Below are 22474 nucleotides of genomic sequence, written 5' to 3' on the forward strand. Positions count from 1 at the left end.
CAGTATGCTCACTTCGATGGAGTCAATCACAGAGGGAGATGGGACCGTTTTATCCTGTTGTGCAGGACGAATAGCACTACTTATGCAGGACGATAATATTAAACTCATGTATCCTATCGCTAATGAGCAAGAAAATGCGATCACGGTGAAGAACATGGCCAGCGTCGTTCAAATCTCAGTCCAAAGGGCAGAACCATTGGTAAGTATCCGGGGTCCTCAGCCTTTTCTTATCCTTTCACCAGCAACAAGTTTTACACAGAATCCTATCGGCAAAGGCAAATAAAAGGCTTTCATTCTCTCGAGCAGGTTGCGACGATAGATACTGTATCCTTTAAATGCTCATCCAGGGATAGATAATAATATACTTTGTATGTAGTGTATATGTTAGCCTTTCGCTCGGCTGAAAACGATTCAAAAAAGTCTAGCCTTTGTTCAACCCAGTAGTGCTGCCGCAGTCCGGTTCCGAACCTCGGTTCAAACCTGAACCTTTCCGAACCGGACGCATGGTCCGGTCCAAGGTTCGGCCAAGACTCAGAACCGAACCTTTCCAGAGGTTCGGGGTTCGGGCTGGTAGTGAATAGGTTCGAACGGGTTCGAACCTCTCAATTTTTGTAGGCTTTACACTTTTTTAAATGCTGATACAAGTCGTTGCCCACCGTTCGCAGTTCGTGAGTCTGTCGGTCTTCGTTCGAGCTCAAGCTATGCCGCAAGTTACCGTGTTCATCCTCGAGGGTCTCAGGTGGAGACCTGTCACTATTGGAGGTACGTCTTATTTCAGTTGTGATGATGCGATAATGGACGACCACCTTTCACTACAGGCTTTGCGCATCGCGCGACGATGCAGGTCGTGTGCGCGGTGATCACTGATCTCAAGTTTTTCACTTTTGGTTTTGGCCGCCGGTGAGTGGTATCGTTCATCTTTCCACCTTTTCTCATGCCTTACTTGAAAATACTAGAGTGTGTCCTGGTCAACATGTCGCGAATCGGTCCATCTTCATCAATACGGCTATTATTCTCTGGGCTTTCCGCCTTTCAGAGAATCCTGCAGCGAAGATTGACACGCTTGCAATCTCGAATACTGCAACCGTACATGCTGCTGCGTTTGAGATATGTTTAGAGAAGAGGATCGATGAGAATGTGATCAGGGAACTATGTGCACCGGGCAAATAAAATGTGTTTATTTTAGAAACTTGAATTCAATCTTTGTACAAAGAAGTTCTCCTTGCATTAGAGTCTTTTCGTTGTCTGTCCGACTCGAATTACATGACAACTCATGGTCTCGAGCCTATACAACCACAGATGGTCCAAGCTTAGTCGAACCTGGTTCGAACGCGAACTGGACCCTCCCGAACGCGTTCGGTGACGTTCGGTCCAGGGTTCGACCAAATGGCTGAACCAAACCATAGGTTCGGTTCAGCGTTCGGAAAATTTGCCCCAAGAACCGAACCGAACCGGACTTCGGCAGCACTACAACCCAGACATTCTTGGATATTACGACACGAAGATTGATCATCCGCTTGGATACAAAAGAGCAAAGTGTTGATATCATTTTGAATTTTAATACTCGACATATCTATCTAAGAAAAAGTGCGAGGCTTCACCCATAATATCTGCAGGTCCTTATGTCCCCATATAATTTCTATCGGCAGAATCCTGGCTTTTCTACTGTCTCGCGAATTGCTAAGATTATTACAGCAACTTGTAATAGACAAATCGGTTGAATTTAGCATGTTCTTTAAAGGTAGCCTTTTAGTTACCTTTCAGTATTGAATATTTTGAAGCCTTCTACCAGCCTATTTCTGCAGGTGTATTTTAACCTACGTACAAATGAAAGTTTTTGATTTTATTTTCCATTAGACTAGCCAGTCGGAAGGCGATCTCACATAGAGTATATCTGAGACAGTACCTACCCATTTGGAAGATGAAAGACTAAATGCTTCTGACCACTGGCAGTATTAGTCTTCAAAAACAGATTTTTCATCGCGAGGATTGTTATCAATGTCAACATTTTGCGCCAAGTGAGATTAAATTCTACCAGTCTCACATATCCTACCCTGCCGCCATAATGTAGCTGCACACAAAAGAACACCGTCCATTGCACCATTCAGTTGTTTCTTAACCATATCTTACTTGTCGTAGTAAATGTCCGAGAATATAAAACACTTGTAGGGGCTTGTGACACCACAAAAGTTAAACTTTTCAGCCATGCAATAGTTTTCAGATTTTATAAAATTAAGGTTCACATCCTTTGTCCTGAAAGGCATCGAAAATTTGTCCATTTGTCATGCCTTTCTGGTGCCTTTCACGTGTCCAAAAAGGCTGCTTCCGCTGCGGTGTCATCCTACTTCGGAGCCAGGTTATATTTGTCAGCTTACTCGAGCATCACGCCCTGCGTTCCCACGTGAAAACCCTTCTCGAAGAGCTACCCAATGTAGCCTCGCTGGATGTCAACGTCGTTAACACTGAACAAATCGGACACGCTCGAGAGGATGAATGGCTTAATGATATACCTCACTAGTACTTGTCTCGTGGGTAGGAGTCGTCCCGTCCTGTATGTCCTTGCGTCCCTCACTTGTCCTCACATTGCGCCATTCGATACGTCTGTAGAGTAGTAAGCCAATTATAACTGTTCATCGATCATCGTCCATCATACTGGCACGCTGAGGTGCATTCTACATCCTCTCTGCTTTGAACCTAGAAATCTTTCCACCCAGAACGCTGGCAACTGTGCCTGCCGCGCTCCTCGCAGAACCTGCGCTTAATTCTGCCACAGTCGAGCTCGTGAGGCCAGCACCAGCATTATGGATGCGGCCATTTCTCAGAAGCTCCAAGACCTCTCGGACAGCCTCATCCTCACTCCCGCTTTCCCCCTCCTCGCCGCCAACAAGATAGTTGTTGTCAATTTTTCCCAACCGGATAGCTTCTTGCAAGGATCTTTGTCGAGAGGCTGGAATAACTGATGGACCAAGCGAAGTAGAGGTAGATTTGTCATATGCCGTAGCCATACGATCAGCCCTGAAGCGCGATACACTAGGTTTCGAGTGCCGATCTGGGGCAATATCCTGTAGTTGATTTGTTTAAATTGCGGGGCTGAACAAGGGAAATACTGACCCCTTGGTTCCATTCTTCATCATCGTGTGTGTGTGAAGTCATCGCTCGGGCAGCCTCTGCACCAATAGCATGACGCTTCTTATAATACTCCAGGGCCACTTCTCGCTGGTGCTGTGCGGAATCCCAATCAAATTCCTCTTCCAGCAAACCCTCATCCGATTTGTCGTCGTCGTCGTCACTGCCCGAAGTGTAAGACTCGTATGGCATATTTTCTACTTCATCAGGTGTCGAGGACGTCGTGGAAAAGGGTTCATCATCCGAATCACCTTCAGGCTGAAGTTCTGACGATGACTGGTACGAAGCTGGATGTCGCTCCACCACGTGCATCTTCATGGGATGACGTCCCCAATCAATGGATGATCCAGTAGTTTGACTCTCCCTTGTAGCAGATGATTCATCCGGCGAACTGGGATTAGCAAAAGTAACAGTCTTCTTCGGTTTGGAGGATTCCGATTTGGGAGGCTCCTTTTCGATAAGATCTTTTAGCTTCCGCTCCTCCTTTTCCCTGGCTTCTGCAAGGTTTTTCAGCAGGGCCTTCCCCATTTTCTTCTGCATTTCTTTGGCTGCCCTTAACTGCTCCATTTCTGCTTTCGCGGCCTCCTTACGCTTACGTATATCCTCCATCCGCTTCTCCCTTTCTTCTGCTTCGTCTCTTTCCAACTGTGATTGTTCCTCTTCTTCAAGCATGGCCAGAATGTGATCTCGTGTGCGACGGCGCTGTTCCCTCTCCGAAGGAGATAGAGATGATTCTGGTATGAGATCTGGCTCATGAAACGAAGCCGCTGGAGAGTCAATGTCACTGATATCTGCAGCAGGTTCAGTGATGTCTATGATCGGGAGACCCTCGTCGTTGAGAAGCTTTGAATACAGATCAAGAATTCAATACACATAGTAGACACAGGTTCGAAGACGCACTTCGCCCTTCTCATTCCGTTGCAAGGCTTCACCCTCACTTGCGCCATCGAGGATCTCATCTATTTTATCAGCGAGATGTTTGAATTGCGAAGGTGCTAGCTTTGAAGAGGGGCTCGTGTCAGGTCCTTTGGGTGCCAGCGAGTTGAACAGGGCCTGCAGCGCTGAAAAGCTCTCCTTCTGAGCACAACAGAGGTATTGAAGATGTAATTACCCTCAGTATAGCTGTCGTTCATGTCCTTGGTGTAACCCGACATTTGGTCAGTGGTGAAGCTTTGAAGTCCGGTCAAGGGCTAGCAACGCCGTTACGCAAAGATAACTTTTTCCTAGTGTTTGATCAGTGACATCGAGGTCACGTGATTCGCACTTCTTGCCGACATCCTCGAAATATTCCTGGGCCTGAATCCTCGAGACCTCATACTGGACTAATTTCATTTCCCCATCCATCATTAGCAGACATGGTAGTCGCACACGTAGAGCAGAACACATCTGCCACCAAAAACCGCCGAAGCATGACTCGTAAGAAGAAAGCACGCACGGCTGCCAATACCACACAAGTTGACGGTGACGAAGAGATGTCTTCAGAGGTTATTCCCCCTTTGAAGTCGAATCACACTCCCGAAGATGATGATTTGATGATCGAAATTAACCCTACTCCCGCCCTAGAGGCAAGCTCAGCGCCCTCTTTTCCGGCTTTGCCTGCATCTGCGACACAATCTACTCTAAAATCAGAGACAAGGCGAATTCCAATACCCCCGCATCGCATGACGCCTATAAAAAAGGACTGGATAAACATTTTCAGTCCTCTCACCGAGATCCTTGGGCTACAGGTGCGAATGAATGTTCAGAGGCGGTGTTTAGAAATTAGAGTGCGCGTTCGCCTGTCCCTGGAGATTATATGCTTATCGCATCGCTGTAGACATCAAAAGCTACCACAGAAATCGGTGCTCTGCAGAAAGGAGCTGATTTTGTGAAGGCATATGCTCTTGGATTTGACGTTAACGTGAGTGCTGATTGCTGATATCTTTATGCATCTTTAAGTTATTGATTTACAGGACGCGATAGCACTTCTACGAATGGACGATCTTTACCTCGACTCGTTCGAGATTAAAGACGTAAAAACACTTCATGGCGATCATCTCAGCAGAGCAATCGGTCGGTATACGAGCACGTATCACATATTTCTTCGCTTAAAAATGTTTCAGGACGGATAGCGGGACAGGATGGCAAGACCAAGTTCACGATCGAGAACACTAGCCGGACTCGTATCGTGCTTGCCGACACGTAAATCTATGTTCTCTTATTTCATCTCGACAACGTAATTGATGCCTTGAACACAGGAAAATTCACATTATGGGCTCCTTCCAAAACATCAAAATTGCGCGCGATGCAATTGTCTCTTTAATCTTGGGCTCACCACCCGGAAAAGTTTATGCCGGACTTAGGACCGTCAGCAGCCGTATGAAGCAGCGGGCCCTGTAACTTTGTGTTTAGACGAATTTATCATCTTTGTTTTCCATATTTCTCCAATATCATCATAGGAAGTGCGATACAAAAACGTTGTGTACAAATCTATTGCTGGCAATACATACTAAGCTCAGACGTCAGTTCGTGAGCAAAATAGATAACAGGATGAGAGGCCAACGGTCCAGCAACCGTGAAAGCTAGGATAGCATATAGATCATCACTCTATGTTGTCGACATACTTCCCCATTTTCTTTCCCTTCGTCCTCTTTGATGCTTCGTACTGGCCCACCGCGGTCATTTTCAGCAAACTGTCAATGGATATTTCAGTAATGTGGATAAGAAGGGGGAAAAGTAGACGCACTTATCCCAGGCAGTGTGGTCCACAGGGGGCCCATCACCATTCCCTACCATCACCTGAAACCCGACGCTGGGGACGTTGTCCACGATAACGTATATCCAACCTGGTCCTGGTGGATACACTGCAGGTCGAGGCGGACCAGTAATCTGTAGTGAATGTCCATCACTGACGAGTGAAGAGCTCAGATACACCAGGCGGCTATTTGCGTGAACAGCATGGGTTACAAAGCCAAGATCCATAAGTGCAACTAAGGTGTATAATTGTAAGGTGAGTGGCCTGAACTGAGTGGTGGCAAACCTACCTTTAATATTGCGGGCCTTTGCTGTGGAAGATGGGAATTTGACACTTAGAGTGAGGTTCTGTCCATACAGGAGAGCCTTAGGGGGCTTGTGTACGAGCGGTCTGTTCTTGTTCATGTATGGAGGACCGACCCACTCAACTCTATACTCCGTCCCATACTTCACCTCACTCCGATCCAAGTTCGGGTTGCTCCCGGCCACCATGATGTCGCCATTTGGTGTCAGTGTCGCAACCGAATGGTACATCCTCGGAATCTCACTACTTCTCATTCCCTCTGAGGAAAAGCGTTGCCCAGCTGAGGCGGTGGGGTCATATAAAACCGGCGTAAGGACCGGATGGTCTGCGTTCGACTGCCCAACCTGATTGATAACGTTGCCGTAGCCTGAGATTCCAGTTCCCGCGCCATTGACGATCAAAACCTCGCCAGTTGGGAGCAAGACTGCATCTGGCATGTGACGCGCCTCGGGCATCTGTTCGACCGCCCACCCTGCAGCAATTCCTTGGTCGGTAAGCACCAGGCGAGAGCACTGGGAAGATGCTGAATCTTGAGAAGATATCTCGTAACCTGGTTTCTTGTCGTCGATCGTGGAACCTCCGCATAACAAGATCTCTGCAGTGTAACCGTCTTCGGGAGATAAAGGAAGGAGGAGGCCAGCGGCTGCCATAGGATACGTAACTCGGCATTCGTTAGGGATTCGCGGAAGGGGTCGTTCCTGATTCGTCCGCCAGTCATATATTATAGCGTCTTGGTTAGCGGCCATGAAGATCCTATCGTCCGGAAGTGTGAATACGATAGGGAAAAGGTTGGCGTTGAGGGTGCGGACGAGGAACGGTAGATGTATAGGCAAGCCCATCGAGTTGTGGATGGACTTTGGGGGCCAGTATTCGATAGTAGGGTTATTCACTGTCTCGTTGTTCATCCACCCACCCTTCTTTGATCCGCCAACGATCATAGCGCTTCCGTCTGAGATTCGGATGACTGTGTTATACCAGCGGGGGCTAGCCATGCGGATACGAGAGTGATTCTCGTAGATGTTGCAATGAGCGGCGGAGGCAGATGGGCAAGGCTCGAAGATGCGGACTGCCTGCAAGCCATCGAGGTCTCCGAAGTCTGCTGCAGACGTGTACCCGCCGACCACAGGGTTACCTCCAACATTTATTAGAGTTCCGTTGCTCAGAAAAGTCCCGCCGGCACAAAAGGAGTTGGATTCAACCTTGAGGGGCCTAACGGCATGCGTCCGGAGGTTGAACAAGGCAGCCCATGCTGGGTGACCCCCAATTGACAAGGGATTATGTTCAACTTTATCGATGATAAGAACGTGAGTATCGGAGATCACGGTAAGCTGCATGGCAGATACGCCGGTTACGCCCTTTTGTTGCAGTGTCCATTGAGTTTGCGAAGTGAAGGACTGGAACTCCCCTGGCTGAGGCGCTGCGTTTGACAGGTCAAGGGTTTGAGGAAGGATTGTATGACCTTCTGTGACAACAAAGGCATCTATATCGATGACAGGGCTGTCAACTCGTCCCTGCCCAAGGTTTCTGACCTTGATGGTGTGTTTCCCATACGGCAGATTAAAAGTCCAGAAGATCCGTTGCTGTTTACGCGACACGTTGCTCCAGGTATCGATCTCCTGCACTTTTTTCCCGTCAATGAACACCGCGGCGATTCCATGACTCCTGTCCAGACCACCAAACCACTCGATACCAGTGCCCACGAACGTCATCCGGGCAGCAGCTCCTTTCTCGTCGGTCCAACGCAGGGTCGTCGCGACGTACATGTTATTGAATGAGTCAACCCAAGAGCCAGTAAAGTGAATGAGCGGAGACGATGAATCATAACTTTTTGCTCCTGGCGGGACGTAATAGGGTCGGAATGGACCTGGTGTGTCTGTCCCTGAAGGAGTCTGACCGTTCCATGCGGACTCCTTGGCCCAGGCAAATGCCAAAAGCACCGGAAAAAAAACTAGTGCAAGAATAATCATACAAGAAGACAAAGGGGTGTGATTTAGCAAAAGTCAAGAACGTGAAGCGGTCGCCGGTCAGAGATTGAATTGATGGACAGACAAGTGCAGTGCGACGCGACGCGACGCGCTCACGTGACATCCAAAAATAATCCGAATAACTTATGCAATGAACACTATCCTACGTCCTTGCTACTTGAACAGTCTATACTATGCATGATATGTCACGATGAAGATAATTGATCAGCGTTCAGATAACTGTATGTTGTGCAATGATGGCCAAAGCAGTGAGGATGCAAAGCATTCGCGAAAGATCATCGATGTTCGCTGAGTCCCCAAGACATTATAACCCTCCATAGTTATAGGCCCAAGGTTGCTTTACTTTGCCCTTCCCCTTCCCAATCATCTCTGGCTCGGACGCAGAGATGCTGAACCCTCGAAGTAGTTCACCCGCGTAAACAGGTGCCTCCCACACACGTATCGTGTTATCGTCCGAACACGATGCAAACATGCGCTTATTGCGGGGGTTCCAGGCTACGGAATTCACGCTTCCCAAGCCATGACCTTCCAGTACCTCTAGAAGCGTACCTGTGTCGCGATGCCAAACATAGACATTGCGATCTGGAAATGTTTTGTGAGTGTGAATTAGGACGGCTATGAACGTCGTTATACCTTCACTCCCACTAATGACGAAGTTGCCATCGATGCCACCAAAGCAACTGCGAATGACATGATGACCCTGTCGTTGCCCAGTGAACTTGCGTGCAAGCCTGAACTCTTCCAAGTCCCACAGGTGTATTTCCTTTGATGCACGGTCAGTGAGATAGTTGGGTTTGATACAAAAAAAGGGGTAGTCACATCTGGAGCGTGATTGATTAAAGCATACCGAGAATCCTCGGAAATCTTCACGCTAGTAAGTTCACCCTCCATGTGAACAGATCTGCGTGCAAGATCGATGAGCAAACATGCTGAAACAAACATGCTTGGACATACAGCTCAACCTGTCCTGTCTTGAGATCGTAGATGATCATCCGATTCTCTTGCGGACGCGGCCCCACTGCATTGCCGTTGCCGTTGGATACAATGGGTGGAGATGCGTCTCGGACGTTAGCACGAGCCAGTGTCCCCAATGTTGGAGGAGGATTATATCCCATCCCAACAGCGACCAGGCGTCTCATGTCAGGAGTCACTGCAGCATCAGTGACACGTATGGCTATATCATTCCATGATTCCCGTGGTTCGCCCTCCATGTCCTGTTAAACACAAGGTGAGGTGCGATAACATAAACCTACGATAAGCGTACCCATAATATGATCTTGCGATCGAGGCTACCCGACATGAACCCTGAGCCGTCAGGGAGCCATACCAAGGCAGACACTGTCTCAGCATGATTCTCGAGTGTCTTCATCAGAGCTCCAGTCTATGGCTCATGAGTATCGCAAGTCAAGACACGAGAATTTGATGCTAACCTTTGTGTTCCAAAGCAAAATGAGGTGATCCGCAGACGTAGATAAGATAGAGTCGTCTAGTGACCAGGCCAAACAACCAAGAGGATATGGGTGATCGCGCAAGATGAATTCTGCTATACAATCACGGGATGATGGTTCTGCCTCGAGCTGTGGGGTCAGAAATTAGTATGTTAAATGCTGCAAGTCAGTCCAACTAACCCCAATGCGCCAAATAATAGCAGTCTTATCTTTACTTGCGCTTGCCAGATGTGTACCATCATGACTCCAGGCCACATTCCACACCTCGTCTGAATGGACTTCGAGGATGGTAGTTGTTATTCGAGGGAAGGATTCCTTGTCACATGTGTGGTCACTAAATAGTGAGGATGAAGATGGATTCACGGGGGAGTTGTGGTAGAGGCAACGTTGTCGTTGATATTCTCGCGATTGTGCGAGAAGGGTAGAAAATCGGCGCTGGGGAATCATGGTCGAAGAAGGTATATAATCTGTGAGGCAAGACGTCAGTGACTGGACAAAACACGTAGGAGCACAAAGAGATATTTCTATTGGGATCTCATACTGACGTTGTAGATCATCAAGAAGTTGTCGCCGTGAATTTCCCGACGCTCCATCCCAAGATGCACGTCGACGCAGATCTTGTGGATCTGAACACATCATTAAGCTGGACGAGAGTCATCATGAATGTAAGATATGAAGATATGTCAAAGAGCTCACCTAGATAATGCGTGGAGTTCATCCTGTTCTAACGCGGTACTGTACGGAGCCAGATCATTCCGCAGTACCTGCAGCGCAGCGGTCGTTTTACGCGCCTCAAGTAATTCAAGATACTTCTGCTTTCCAATGAGAAAGCGTGCATCCTAAAAATAGAACCATCAGAAGGGTATGTCCGCCATACAGGAAGATATGCATACCAGAAGAGCATCAGCATCAGTCACCCCAAGTTCAATGAGCAAAGGCTCTGCATCGGCCCAGGCACCGCGCAGGATATGTTGCCGAAATTCCGACACTTCCGGTGCTTCTAACGAGTACCCTGACTCAGCTTCGAGAGTGGCAGCAGATTCTCTGAAGGGAATGTGATAAGGGAAGAGCATGCGAGTCAAAAAAAAATCGCTTACATATACCCGACGTCTCTAAGACTTTGGATAACTAATCTCACAAACTCTTCTCGATCAAGATGTGGGTCGTCGTAGAGGGTGGTGCCTGGCAGTGACACTCGCGTGATGGATGAACTGTGCTTAGCGAGGCCATTTCCCATTGTTGAAGATCCGTTCGAAATAGTGCCATTTGACGCCGGAGTAGAGTACCCATTCTCCTTATTTATTCCATTGGAATGACCAGCCTTGTCCAAGGTGACGCAAGACGGGCCTGCCTCTGGTACAAAATCATATGAAGAAGACAAGTTGGAATGGCTATCAGGTTCAGGATTTCGCATGTCGTTTAGAGGCGAATTAGTGACGCGAAGACTGTTATTGACGGTCAGGGAGGTAGATGCGGATTCCAGAGTGTTTATGCTATCGATTCTTTGTCGTTTGCGAGGCCTCGAGACCTCAGTATCTGGATAAAGGAATGAATGGTTAGTAGACATGATCTGGACATTCTGAAAACCAGACGAGCCGCACCTGTTGATGCAGTAGATTGTATGTCACCTACAGGTTCCTCAAGCTGGGACCGGTGTCTGGTAGCCGGTATCGAAGTAGTTGTATGGGCTTGTACAGCGACTGCCCTTGATTGCGTGGTAGTAGACCGACTGTTACTCTCAACCGTTGCAGATTCCAGGCTTGGATATGGCCCTAGGCGTGTAGGACAATTGTCCTCTGCAGTATTCAGCTGAGTAAGTGAATCAATGATGGCAAGTTGATGGTTCTGTGGCTAGCTATGTCATGCAGCACCAGAAGTGCAATCGCGGAACTATAATATTTACGAGGATTTCTGGATGATTTGGGAGTAGCTGGTAAAGGATGAATCCCTAACGAAGACAGAGCTTCAGCTTGATGGGTTGAAGGGGAATTGGGAGGAGTCAGTACAGTAAGTTCCCGAAATGGAAGTCCGCCGTCGCGTGTCGAAGGTTCGCACCCTTTCACACCACGCCGCGAACAATATCCTGGGTACAAGGCCCCATGCTCTACGTTATTACGATATTGCTATTGGTCATTGCCTGCCGGTTGTCCAGCCTCGCCATCATGTTTGCTTGCTGGGGAATGCGTTACCGGTTGTTTTTTTTTGGCTTATCTTTAGCTCACGAATTACCATGAAACACGTTACTTTGCCGTGTATCAAATGGAAAGGATCGGAGGTACTAATACTTTAATACGATACGTCGGGACCCTTGCGGCGCCACTAGTCACTGAACATCTACCGTAGTCACCACCTCTTGTCACTCGAGAATGGCCTGCACGTTTGCAACGAGGTGCATGCTGCCTGATTCCTATAATTGTGTCATGCTCAGTTGGGCAGATGATGTTATAGCACAATTTCAGTTGAATGTCAAGCAATGTATGGTACTTGATAATGATTCCCCTCGATCCGATGTGACGACCACAAAATGGTGAAAGTCGATGCTAAATGGTACGATGAATGCTAGTTTTGAATGTGACGGCCACGAATAAGTAATGAATGGTGATATGTGAAGACGAAGAATGCGTGCTGTGATTTCCGTAAATTTTCTGCGACTACTAGAAGTTCTGCCGTATACTTTGATGAGGTAGATATGTTACGTATGGTCGATATAAAAGGGCGAGTGAAAGGTCTGTGCGGTTATTTTTTTGAGTGCGATGTGACGAGAAAACGATTGAGAAGCCATTGGTTTTATCACGCCTGAGATGCAAAAATATATCGGCGTGGCATGCATAACGAGAAACGAGTTCTGGGGGGTGCGGTTACAGAAAACCGGCGTCAACATCGCGCTGGCGTTCTCGCACCCGCTCTCGCAGGCCGCTCCTGCCATTCCCATAACCCGGCGCATCACGCGAGCCTGGTCCGTCAAGCTCGTTGCGCTTGAAGCGGCCCCTGCGTTCGTGTGCCTCATCGATGGAATTAACGAAAGGTGTTTCCTCGAATCGCTGCATCGAGGACATCATCTTTGGAAGTGGTGATGAGTTGCGCCGTACACTTGGACGACCTCGATGCAACGGAGCGCAAGTCCAATCGAAAACTTTCTCGACACTGCTACGGCTGTCCTGGCGTTCGCGAGGTCCAGGAACCAGAGTCTGCTGGCGTGCACGAGAACGGGAGTTGGAGCGACTATTCATGTCAGGTTCGCGTCGCCGCCCACGGGGCGTCGCTTCTACGACAGACCGAATGCCAGAGATTGCTAGCAATGAAGCTAATTTTGGTGTAGGAGGAGAAGCACGATTGGTTGTGTTTCCTGAACTGGTGGAAAGTGGCGGCGAGCTGCGTTGGGGGGAGCTGACCTGCAGAAGAGAGAAATATGCAGGGAGGCTCGCACGATTACGGCTCTTTTTGTACTTGGAAGTAACAGTGAGATTGTTATGCTCCCGCTCTCGTTCTGAAGGTTTCTCGTGGAAAGGAACGTCGTTCATAGAATCAGCATCATCTTCAGCAGATGAATGCAGTTGACCGAAACCTGAGCTAGATGTAGAAGACGTTCGGCGGTGAAGAAGGGGAATGGTTGAGCGGTTGTTGGTAGCTGACGGTTGGCGAGTGTAGTTAAGTCCTGAGGACTTGCACGGATGTAAGAAGCCTGCGGACCGTGCGAAGCCGTCACCGGATACACCTGATTCTAAGCCATCTCCTTCATATGCGGCTTCGTCATCAATGCCAACAGAAGCATAGCCTTCCTCTTCTGCATCAGTGAAGAGGGACCAGGAAGCCGAAGATGTGGATGAAGACGACACAGAATACCGGCCTCGTTTCTGGAAATTACTGCTAAGCGCGGTTCCTAATGCAGACGGCATGAGCGGTGGAACTTCGCCACCGGGAGTAAAATCGATGTATGGAGACGAAAGGGCACTGCTGGCAGAAGAAATGGAAGGAGAATTATACATGTCTGAATTTTCGCATTCATCACTGCAGTAAGCACGACTATATTGATGAAGGGGGTCAGAGGTAGGTAGCTGGGCGTAGGGAAGTACATACCCATCATCGCGGAGGTGTTTGGAACATGCGAGGCATATCTCCTCGAACATGAGGCTTAGTTGAGCGACAAAGGGTACCAGGCGGTAAAGAACTAAGCTTATTTATGAAGACGAGCACGCTGTCGTAGGCGTCGTCGGAGTGCAATGATGGGACGTATGAGAAAAATGGAAAGGAACAGCACGGGCTTAAATACGGGGGAGGCGGTACGAGGAATAGAATATTTGAGAAATAATAAATATGAATTAGATGACTCAATTCAGACAAGACCGGGTTGAGTCAAAGCGTGTGATCTCACAGGGGACCCAAGGAACCACGTCACATAGCGTCACATTCGCATTATTTGTAAGCAACGTTGTCTACCCCATTGTTCTTTACCTTGGCACCTCGTCGCACGTTTGATTGCGCGACTCTGAGGTGACACCATCACTCGTGCTTTGAGTCAAAATTGACCGGCATTTGAGGACAGCATGTTTGTCAACTGAGATGTGAAATGATGTGAAAGTGATGTGATAGTAGGCCTGGCATCATATCACAGGCGCCAAGAGGTCCGTTTATGCGCCCTCAGAAGTCCGATTCATTGATGTATCCATCTCACTCAGTTCTGTCACATAGACAGAACGTCTGTGAGTGACAATACCACGGGTGACTCCTCGTTCGCACGTAATAAACTTGTGGACGGCACTCGTCACCCGAGGATAATAACAAAAGGATCGCACAGCTCTTGCAGCGTGCATCCTTAGTAACACCGTGCATGATGAGATGCACTAGCCGCTGGTTGCACACTCACGACCTTTAAGGTGAGGACCAGATCAGTCAACGCTTACTGCCGGAAAGGCTAGAAGATTCACCCTCGTTTCCACATCAGTCTGGAACCGTTTGGTCACCGCCGGTCAATATAATATTGGATACGCTCGCATCATAACCTCACACGAACGTGATACTTGATGTGCTTCACCCACAGCATCACCATACCTGTCAGAGGCTGTAACAGAGTTAGTTTAACGACTTGCAGCACATCGTGTGATCAAACTCAGTCTGCGTATATTAATACTCGCTAATACTCTTCTAAATCTCTTCCTCGATTTTCGTTTCCCCACATTTAGATCCGAAGTGCATTTAACGGGTGCCGTGTCAACGTAAGGGAACAAAGAGAAACAAGGTTTCAGTGGGGGGCCTGGGGGTCACAGTTTCCTTTGTTTGTTGTGATATATAAATACAGAAATACTTTCTATCTGAACAGCTGGACAAGCCCGGGGGTTCATCCTGGTTGATCCGACCAAAACAATGGGATCGGGGAATGGAGGACTTGTCACTGATACATATTTGTGGTGAATACGCCACCAAGAGGAACACTAGAATATTCCGGCATTCTGAGTTTTCAAATAGGAATCTTGCAAGAATCCATAATTGCTATCCAAATTGCAATCGTCAACCAAAATTATCAACTATCGCCATTACAAGGTAATATAGGAACAGCAGGTGGAACTTCGTCGTGGTTATCACTGATCTCACGCTCCTCCTTCCTATAGGATGCTGCCGATGCGGAATTGTTTTCCATCTCAGAAGCAACACCGTTAGAGATGTCGGCTTCTGAAAGCAGTGAGTGATTGGCGTCATCGGGAATGGGCGGGAGTTCATCCTTCTCTGCCGCATCTACATCTCTGGAAGAAGATTCCATTTGTTTAAAGTCTATTATCCCGCGGGCGCGAGAACTGCCCCGTGAAGGTGGCACCACAATATCAGGGGTTGAGCTGCCACTTCTATCTTCTTCCACGGTCGCAGCATGGGTGGGTGCCTCTTGAGGAGGTGGTGGCGGCGGGCTAGGTGTCGGAGAAGAATTAACTGCGGGTAGTGGTTTGTCCGGCTTGACACTATTTTTCCGCGAAAGCAGCCCCTTGATACGCTCGTTGGGACTTGCTGTGGCTCGGATATTGCTGAACGCCGACTTCCGAGGTAAAGGTTTTTCGGCGACCACATTCTTGAGCACGTTTGTAGGTGCACCAACGCTTTTTAGAACGGAAAACTTCTCGTGAAGGTAGTGCGCATCAGCGAGCATCCTGTCAAAATCGTCACGGGGCGTAAAGATAGAGCAACTATTCTAGTCACCTGTCTTTCGCTTCTTGATTTTGCAAGTCTATCTTGCTGTATTCTTCGGATAGGCGGTGATTAATCGCAGCGAACACCTGAGACATCACATACTGTGCAGCAAGTCACGAATGTAAGCGATTTTGGTTGGTACGTATGACATAAGTATCACAAACCTCCACCACTGGTGCAGTCAGGTACCTCGAGAGCACTTTGTGAAGCGTGACAGTTTCCTTGACGAGAAGTTCCATGTAATCATTGACACTTTCTCCCTGCTTGGGCCGATCCCAATCAACGTTCTATTTGCACTCGGTTTAGCTTTCAAAGCAGACTCGAGAGATATTACGGCAGAGGGCGTAAAACTTGCCTGTAAAGATTTGACATGTGCACTAGTGCGATCGCCCATAATAGAAATCAATTTGGAATGAATTTCACTCTGATGCTCTTGGAAGTCCTACATTTAGGACACGAGTGAGATTCGGTGATGAATTGGTACCGGCGGTTCCGGACGCACCCTCTTGAGTTTATCAAATTCGATTAGCATTACTGCCTGGGTTGGACTCAGGTGACGACGGAAGGTTTCTCGTACGTACGGAATGAGTGCGACCATTATGGACAAGGACTGTGACGCCAGCGCTGAAAGGGTGACGTCAGTGGTTCCTAAGTGTCAAGGGGGACGAACAGTACCTACCAAGATGTTTTGCTGTGATGTTTTTCAGGCCAGCTGACCGCATGGCTCCAGCGCCAAGAACAACTTGACAGGTCCTAGAGTTAAATGCCTTCAAAAATTCTATCACTCGGCCCATCGTATCGATGTTAAGCATAGGTAGATTGACGACAAGCTTAAGGTAATCGAATAACAGGCCGAGGACGGCACCTGTGGCAGAAACACAAAAATATGGTCGTTCTTCGATCCGAAGGTACTTGGACGACGGCGCGGATCCATTCGGATTGCTTGAAGCAGATTGGGGTGGTAACGGATTTGGGGCCGAAGTCGAGCTATCTGTCTCTCCTACGATAAGCTCAGGGGAGTCCCGGACTGCGGAATCTACCAAGACATCTGCCATGTGCTGCAGTGCTGCAGGCACGTCCGACATCGGATTCCAAAGCTCGTCTTCGACAAGTTTCGCAGATTGGCTAATTCGGGCCTGATGGAACGCTTGTAGGAAGTGCTTCGCCTAGGAGTAGCGTATTATGATCGCTTCTGATTGACTTAGATAAAGGAACGTACCTGACCAAGGACCACACCCCTCAGCCCCATGATCATCCGCCGGCATATCACTTCGCATTGCACCACGAAGCCCCACGAAGCATTGAAAAAGGTAAGGAAGCCAGGTAGATCAAGTTGCGCATGCTGTTCGGAACGATATCCAATAACTATTGCCGCTAGCTTGTTCGAGAGGTCCGCAGTAGAAGATAGAATATCCAAGAGTTCTTCTTGAAGTGAGATGATATCTACTGATGGTTTCGGCGCTCTGGATATGAACCAAAAGGTATGGAAGCACAGTGAGCGATAAGACGGAGAAGGAGAAACAAAAGGTCATACAGCAAACTTTCTAACACTTCTATTAGTATGCCATTTTGGGCCTGAATACCCTTGATACCATTCAGAAGACTCGTATACAGCTGTGAGAGAAGTAATAGGAACTCCGCGTGCTCTTTGGAGCGAAGAAGATTTGCAAGTCCACTGTAATGAGCATACCATGGTTAATAGTAGTACCAAGAGAGTCAACGCCCCGCTTACCTTGAAGCAGCCTTAGGACCTTTGGACTCCTCATCACCCATATTGAAAGACGGCAGGTGCTAGAGAACCATCAACGACCATGCACCATTGAAGTGCCCAGCACATACATGCTTCACGATACCTTGCATTTCACTTGTCACAACTTCTCTCCATGAAACTGTGGCTTCGCGAATTCCTTTGGTACGCAAAAGGCCTTGAAGGACGGGCCGCAACCTATCCTTAAAGGAGAGATTCACGTTACCGTTCCGCTCAGGTACTCCATTCACTCGTTCTGATAAGTCAAGCTTTAGCACACTGACGAGTTCCGTGGTAAGCGAGGACGCTATCTCCATCGTCAATGCACGAACGTGTGCAGGAAGAGAAGAGAATGCGGTTAAGGAGGACAGTGGTATTGATGGAGTCTTCCTAGTCCCCTCATTTTCCGGGGGAGGCGATTCCGGCATAGGTGGAAGAGGGGACAATCGTCCGTTAGTAGGGACGCGGACAAGTTCTGCGCGAGCTTCCCTCGCAGAAATTGCAGGTGGTGCTTCAGCAGCTACTGGATCCCAGAGTGCGTCTACGCCTTCAATAACTGTCAAGGCCTCGCCCCACTGTCCTGCTGCAACTAATCCTTTTGCAACACCAGTCATCTCCACCACGCCCCCGATCTCTTTGACACCACTACAGATAGATTCGAGATTGAGCAGTTTGCATTCTGTCCTCACAATTTCTAGTCCTCGTTTGGCACCTTTTTCATCAACCTCCTTAAGCAGTCCGCGGAGCTTCGATATGCGATCAAGGCATTCTTCCGATTCGGTCTGCAGGTCTTGCAAGTTGGTTAATGCCGCAAAGAATGATGTGGACCGAAGAGAAATTTCTCGAACAAGATGCTGTTCAATAGTATCTGCATGATGAGAGAGCTTCTCAAGAAGAGGGAGCGAATATGAGAGCGACGAAGGGTCGGAGGAATCATTATCTTCTTCCTGGTGTTCTATGACGGCATTGAATATATGTGGGTCACCAAGGTTAAATTGAGCATCGAAGAACACCTGAGGGACGGAGCTAAGTGGTGTTAATAGCTTTCCTGCACGAGGCGTGAATGGCATAGGCGGAGTGTCTGTTGAACCACGATGACTAAATGATGCGTCCGGCTTCTCTTGACCATCCCGACTAAGCTGCATGTTTCGCTCGAACCTCTCCCATTCGGGCCCAATGGCTCGAAGATACGGATCGAAATCCTTGCGTTTCACGCGCGGTAAGTCGGCTGGGGGCACAGCTGGGAGAGAGGAATGGGCTTTTGGAGGTGCTTGGTGTCTATGAGGGTTATTGAGAACCGTTGAAATCGCTGGAAACAATGAGCACCACGCATCACACGACGGTAGCGTGGCCTACCGTTGAATCCCTGTGTTGAGCTACTCCATTCCTGGGGTAAAGCACCAGGGGCAATATTGACGGTTGATAGATTGGGCAATTCAAGGCGGAAAGGTGCTGCGTAATAGTCACCTCCACGACCCTCAGTGGTCTCTGAAACGCTCGCTGGACCTCGAACACGAGAAGACGTATCCCAGTTTAAGCGGAATGGACGTGCAATTGGTATTTCTGGTAAAGCGGGTACTGGCGTGGCTGGCCTAGAGGGACTTGACACATAATCAGACATGTTCTACACTTGCTTGTGTGCAAGTTCGGTATTTGGAAGCGCCGACTGAGGACGAGGCTCAAAAAAAAAGATAGAAGAGTGAAGCCAGTTCGTTACGTCCAATAAGGTTGCCAGTTGTTTGCCAGCAAATATCGTCGACGCGAACGTCGGTAAGCAAGTTCAAGAAATCTCATAAGCTACTAACTTACCTGCCCGGTGCCTTGAAATTTGTGAGATATATATACCATAAAAGAATTTTTCAGTGGTAGATGTCCCTATATTAGGTATGGTATATTACAAACATGCTTCAACGCTCTGTAACGAATAAATCGTAGCACTAGTGTTTTCCTAGCATGGCATCAGTTCTCAGTCTTCCTGAACCGCTCCAGAGGTTCCTCAGCAAGTTCCCCTTACACACTTACTCACCGATTCAAGTCATCTCAAGATGTCCTTCGCAAAAGCCTACGCTATGGATTGCACCTCCTCGGACAACGGCAGTCGACCAAGCCTTTAACTCCGATATTCTGAGCACAGACGTCGAGTGTCTGAAATGGCAGGCATATATCGCTTTGCGTGGGCTCACTAACATCACTGTACGGTGGGACATCTCTCCAGAAGGTGGGATCGATGGTCGGTTGCCCTGTCTACACACTCCTGTGTTTGGGGATGTCAGCAGTGAGCTGTTAGCACCACGTTCTATCCCTGGTTGGGTGAATGGACAAGTTGGCGGCGGGAACGATCCTCTCAATGGTTACAGTGATGAAATACTCAAAGACGAGAGTCACGCATGGGTCTCCTTGCTCGAGGGAGTAGTACATGCTGCCTTAGTGCGTGCCCTCTGTCTCGTGTGCAGACCACATCCTGACTGTTCTTGCCAGACTCTATCAGAACCTCCACGACCCGCATTGTCTCAACTTTTCCTGACAGCTATCGCTGGAGGAAGGGCCTTGGCAACCACTCTCAGCCCACCACCTGCCCCTCTGACTGGTTTGAGTTCAGTACTGCCACCGTATGGAGCAAATATTACACTTTCATCCATCAAAGGACAGTACGCAGAGGCCATCACTTCACTCTCGGAACGGCTTGGAACTGACCACTGGTTCCTTGGCTCAGAGTAAGTCATTATTGTACTCGCGAAGCCACCCGATGTATTCACTGACACAACACAGACATCCCACTGCATTGGATGCACTTGCATTCGCGTACCTACACTGTCTTCTGTATAGCATGGACAGTACAAGAATTGAGGTCACTCGACGCGTAAACCTTGTTGCCTGGGAGCGGAGAGTACGGACACAAGTAGAGGCAGCATTCACCGTGGCCTAGTGGTATGATATCTTGTGCATGATCATGTATTTAAGCATATAGTATCTGGTACTACTGGCATTCAACCTGCAGAACGACACGATCTATAAAAGATGGTTATGTCTTAGTTTTTTCGATGACCTTGTGACCATTGGGTTTTCCTTGAAACCTTTTCACAAGTGCAGCTATCATCTTGGTGAACCTGATGTTTATGAACATAAATCAATCATTCAAGACAATGACAGCGCAAGTCTCACCAGAACCAATTGAGCCCTTGGAGCAAGACATTACCGCCTCCATAAATGATGAGGTATGGTGTCAAAATTTGGTCGTATACGCTATCCAAAGTTACGAAAAAGTCATACGACTGCATTCAAAGCATTAGTGTAAAGGAAGCCAGGTTCAGACAGGCACCGACCATCATTGCGCCCCAGATGCAGCGTACACAAAAGAAGGTCGTAATGAGGACAATACCATTGACAAGCTGAAGGGCACTGCCTGTTTTTCCTGTCTTGTCCAAGAACCTACCAGCGAAGCTCATTTACATCATCATGAACATATATAATCACGACCTACCAATGAATGTTCAAGAATACAGTGCTCCTGTGAACAGTATGAACAAAGAACTGGACGTCTGTTATGATATATCACTTACAGCTCCCAAAACAAGAAACGTACTGCATAGTAAGGAACAAATGGCGTCTAAATGGGCACGTTAGATTCTTGAAGCTCTGGTATAATCGTATCGCTCACAAATGAAAGGCTGTATATCAGAAGGCACGAAATGCCTGAGGCTGGGTTGGGAGCAAATTTGCGAAGAAACACATTAGACACATACCATGGAAAACGAATCCAATGTCACTGAAATGGATGATCGATTCCAATGTGTCCCATATAAAGTAACTAGAGTGAAGTCAGAAAACTGTGTTGGCGTTTGATAAGTGTCAACTCACCCTGTTGCAATAGCTATTAGAAACCCTGCATCTTCATGCCAACCAAAGGCGCGATTTTGGTCAAGGCTCGGAAGATTGAGACAGCGCCCGGCAAGAAATACAATTAAGATAGCATGGACGAGCGATGCTACACGTATATCCCTGTCGTTGTGAATTCTTACCCGCCCAAGAAGTGTAGTGTAGTCAGCCTCACCAGTTGTTCCTCGCTCTCTTTCCTGCTTTCCCATATGAAACAGGAAAAAGCGCACTGCTTACGGCGGGTGAGAGACTATTGTGCACAGTAGTAAAGAACACGAAGGAGAGCAAGATAACGTCGGCAAAGTCGGATATCTTGCCGATGCCCAGTTTTTGCGCAACTGGCGCAGCAAACTCGCGAATTTGCAGGCGCACGTCTTGGATCATGGGACAGAGGAGTGTACGTAACTGAAGGTTTGAACCAACTGTAGAGGCGATCGAACTCGTGGCCTGTGAGCTGACCGTGGATTTAGCAGTATATTTCCCAAAATTACTATGATGGAACAACGGAACACGTTTTCAGAGATGGGTGCTGGCGCAAGTAGACGTAGCAAAAGTTCATGAAGAGATAATAATCATCTGTTTATAACGAAACACAGAGACCGCAATACAAGAACAATAACTTGACAGAACAAGACTCCAGGAAATAAGCGCAAAGAGCTCAGGTTGATCGAAAGCTGTTTCAAATTGTTCACTAGTGACTAGATCTTGGCTCAGAATAATATGATAGTAAATGGCTTCATTGTCAAGGGTCTCTTCCCAACAAATATATATCACATAGATGCACCTCCAGCCGAGACAAAGACTGATAAAAACAAATAAAACACCGAGCTATGCAAAAAGTGAGAGAATGGACCATGTAAAGAATGTCATGCTCGAAATGGATAAAAGAGACCCTGGAACGACTCGAAGCGGCAAAGGATTTGCAGTTCTAAGCAATATGTATACGACTGGAGTGTAAGGATGTGCAAGCCATGAATCGTCCATCAGGTTTTGGAAAGTCACGATGACGAGGATATGTAGGATACGTGTAACGAGCGTGGGCGGTTTGATGTGCGTAGGATGCGTGGAGGTGTCGCGCAGG

General features: G+C 48.0%; 9 protein-coding genes across 9 annotated transcripts; 3 read left to right on the top strand and 6 right to left on the bottom strand.

The window, feature by feature from the left end:
- Positions 1–842: 842 nt before the first annotated feature.
- Positions 843–1138, top strand: F5891DRAFT_1015092 (uncharacterized protein; the record flags this gene model as incomplete). The annotated part of the gene is given in 3 exon segments (XM_041360857.1): positions 843–897; positions 911–912; positions 956–1138. Coding segments are annotated over 3 exon segments (184 nt in total), but the record flags the coding sequence as incomplete, so codon positions are not given.
- Positions 1139–2627: 1489 nt separating this feature from the next.
- On the bottom strand, positions 2628–4327 carry F5891DRAFT_1015097 (uncharacterized protein). The gene is made up of 4 exons (XM_041360858.1): positions 4238–4327; positions 4027–4187; positions 3112–3969; positions 2628–3062 (listed from the first exon to the last, which is right to left on the bottom strand). Exons 1-4 carry the CDS (start codon positions 4278–4280, stop codon positions 2673–2675), a joined length of 1452 nt encoding a protein of 483 aa, XP_041229347.1. The 5' UTR covers positions 4281–4327; the 3' UTR covers positions 2628–2672.
- Positions 4328–4481: 154 nt separating this feature from the next.
- F5891DRAFT_946147 (uncharacterized protein) lies at positions 4482–5505 on the top strand (the record flags this gene model as incomplete). Its single annotated transcript, XM_041374658.1, has 5 exons — positions 4482–4892; positions 4943–5026; positions 5079–5178; positions 5229–5307; positions 5364–5505. 5 exons carry the CDS (start codon positions 4482–4484, stop codon positions 5503–5505), a joined length of 816 nt encoding a protein of 271 aa, XP_041229348.1.
- A 250-nt stretch (positions 5506–5755) lies between these two features.
- On the bottom strand, positions 5756–8177 carry F5891DRAFT_1104499 (putative copper radical oxidase; the record flags this gene model as incomplete). Its single annotated transcript, XM_041363631.1, has 3 exons — positions 6150–8177; positions 5852–6095; positions 5756–5798 (listed from the first exon to the last, which is right to left on the bottom strand). Coding segments are annotated over exons 1-3 (2268 nt in total), but the record flags the coding sequence as incomplete, so codon positions are not given.
- Positions 8178–8197: 20 nt separating this feature from the next.
- Positions 8198–11238, bottom strand: F5891DRAFT_53514 (WD40 repeat-like protein). Its single transcript, XM_041372150.1, has 12 exons — positions 11198–11238; positions 10694–11132; positions 10490–10640; positions 10293–10435; positions 10142–10239; positions 9777–10063; positions 9579–9725; positions 9413–9529; positions 9103–9362; positions 8968–9049; positions 8782–8911; positions 8198–8730 (listed from the first exon to the last, which is right to left on the bottom strand). Exons 2-12 carry the CDS (start codon positions 11008–11010, stop codon positions 8453–8455), a joined length of 2010 nt encoding a protein of 669 aa, XP_041229350.1. The 5' UTR covers positions 11011–11132; positions 11198–11238; the 3' UTR covers positions 8198–8452.
- Positions 11239–12290: 1052 nt separating this feature from the next.
- On the bottom strand, positions 12291–13895 carry F5891DRAFT_53597 (uncharacterized protein). Its single transcript, XM_041372156.1, has 2 exons — positions 13674–13895; positions 12291–13619 (listed from the first exon to the last, which is right to left on the bottom strand). The coding sequence occupies exons 1-2, from the start codon at positions 13721–13723 to the stop codon at positions 12455–12457; spliced, it is 1215 nt and encodes a 404-aa protein (XP_041229351.1). The 5' UTR covers positions 13724–13895; the 3' UTR covers positions 12291–12454.
- Positions 13896–15056: 1161 nt separating this feature from the next.
- F5891DRAFT_53629 (Vps54-like protein-domain-containing protein) lies at positions 15057–19306 on the bottom strand. Its single transcript, XM_041372160.1, has 11 exons — positions 18874–19306; positions 17610–18826; positions 17503–17561; positions 17305–17445; positions 16990–17233; positions 16450–16936; positions 16273–16394; positions 16126–16212; positions 15935–16057; positions 15780–15871; positions 15057–15730 (listed from the first exon to the last, which is right to left on the bottom strand). The coding sequence occupies exons 1-11, from the start codon at positions 19136–19138 to the stop codon at positions 15115–15117; spliced, it is 3453 nt and encodes a 1150-aa protein (XP_041229352.1). The 5' UTR covers positions 19139–19306; the 3' UTR covers positions 15057–15114.
- Positions 19307–19470: 164 nt separating this feature from the next.
- On the top strand, positions 19471–20443 carry F5891DRAFT_1126763 (uncharacterized protein; the record flags this gene model as incomplete). Its single annotated transcript, XM_041364125.1, has 3 exons — positions 19471–19944; positions 19996–20231; positions 20287–20443. The coding sequence occupies 3 exons, from the start codon at positions 19471–19473 to the stop codon at positions 20441–20443; spliced, it is 867 nt and encodes a 288-aa protein (XP_041229353.1).
- Positions 20444–20539: 96 nt separating this feature from the next.
- On the bottom strand, positions 20540–21777 carry F5891DRAFT_946502 (DUF887-domain-containing protein; the record flags this gene model as incomplete). Its single annotated transcript, XM_041374680.1, has 9 exons — positions 20540–20624; positions 20680–20789; positions 20841–20946; positions 20999–21025; positions 21078–21124; positions 21176–21210; positions 21261–21325; positions 21376–21516; positions 21569–21777. The coding sequence occupies 9 exons, from the start codon at positions 21775–21777 to the stop codon at positions 20540–20542; spliced, it is 825 nt and encodes a 274-aa protein (XP_041229354.1).
- Between the last annotated feature and the right edge of the window lie 697 nt (positions 21778–22474).

The sequence above is a fragment of the Suillus fuscotomentosus genome (assembly GCF_016647785.1).
Source record: "Suillus fuscotomentosus strain FC203 chromosome Unknown F5891scaffold_11, whole genome shotgun sequence".
Classification (NCBI taxonomy): Eukaryota; Fungi; Basidiomycota; class Agaricomycetes; order Boletales; family Suillaceae; genus Suillus; species Suillus fuscotomentosus.

What these genes read in the sequence shown, in the direction of transcription:
- F5891DRAFT_53629 (XM_041372160.1), bottom strand. Translation starts at nt 19,138, where the DNA reads ATGTCTGATTATGTGTCAAGTCCCTCTAGGCCAGCCACGCCAGTACCC. An exon ending in AATTTGATAAACTCAAGAGG is followed by an intron (nt 16,213 to 16,272) that starts GTGCGTCCGGAA and finishes TCCTAAATGTAG; the next exon opens with GACTTCCAAGAGCATCAGAG. An exon ending in AATCAAGAAGCGAAAGACAG is followed by an intron (nt 15,731 to 15,779) that starts GTGACTAGAATA and finishes CGATTTTGACAG; the next exon opens with GATGCTCGCTGATGCGCACT.
- F5891DRAFT_53597 (XM_041372156.1), bottom strand. Translation starts at nt 13,723, where the DNA reads ATGTTCGAGGAGATATGCCTCGCATGTTCCAAACACCTCCGCGATGAT. An exon ending in AAACACCTCCGCGATGATGG is followed by an intron (nt 13,620 to 13,673) that starts GTATGTACTTCC and finishes TCATCAATATAG; the next exon opens with TCGTGCTTACTGCAGTGATG.
- F5891DRAFT_53514 (XM_041372150.1), bottom strand. Translation starts at nt 11,010, where the DNA reads ATGCGAAATCCTGAACCTGATAGCCATTCCAACTTGTCTTCTTCATAT. An exon ending in TTTTGCTTTGGAACACAAAG is followed by an intron (nt 9,530 to 9,578) that starts GTTAGCATCAAA and finishes CATGAGCCATAG; the next exon opens with ACTGGAGCTCTGATGAAGAC. An exon ending in ATCGCAAGATCATATTATGG is followed by an intron (nt 9,363 to 9,412) that starts GTACGCTTATCG and finishes TGTGTTTAACAG; the next exon opens with GACATGGAGGGCGAACCACG.
- F5891DRAFT_1015097 (XM_041360858.1), bottom strand. Translation starts at nt 4,280, where the DNA reads ATGTCGGGTTACACCAAGGACATGAACGACAGCTATACTGAGG. An exon ending in AACGGAATGAGAAGGGCGAA is followed by an intron (nt 3,970 to 4,026) that starts GTGCGTCTTCGA and finishes CTGTATTCAAAG; the next exon opens with CTTCTCAACGACGAGGGTCT. An exon ending in ATGAAGAATGGAACCAAGGG is followed by an intron (nt 3,063 to 3,111) that starts GTCAGTATTTCC and finishes AATCAACTACAG; the next exon opens with GATATTGCCCCAGATCGGCA.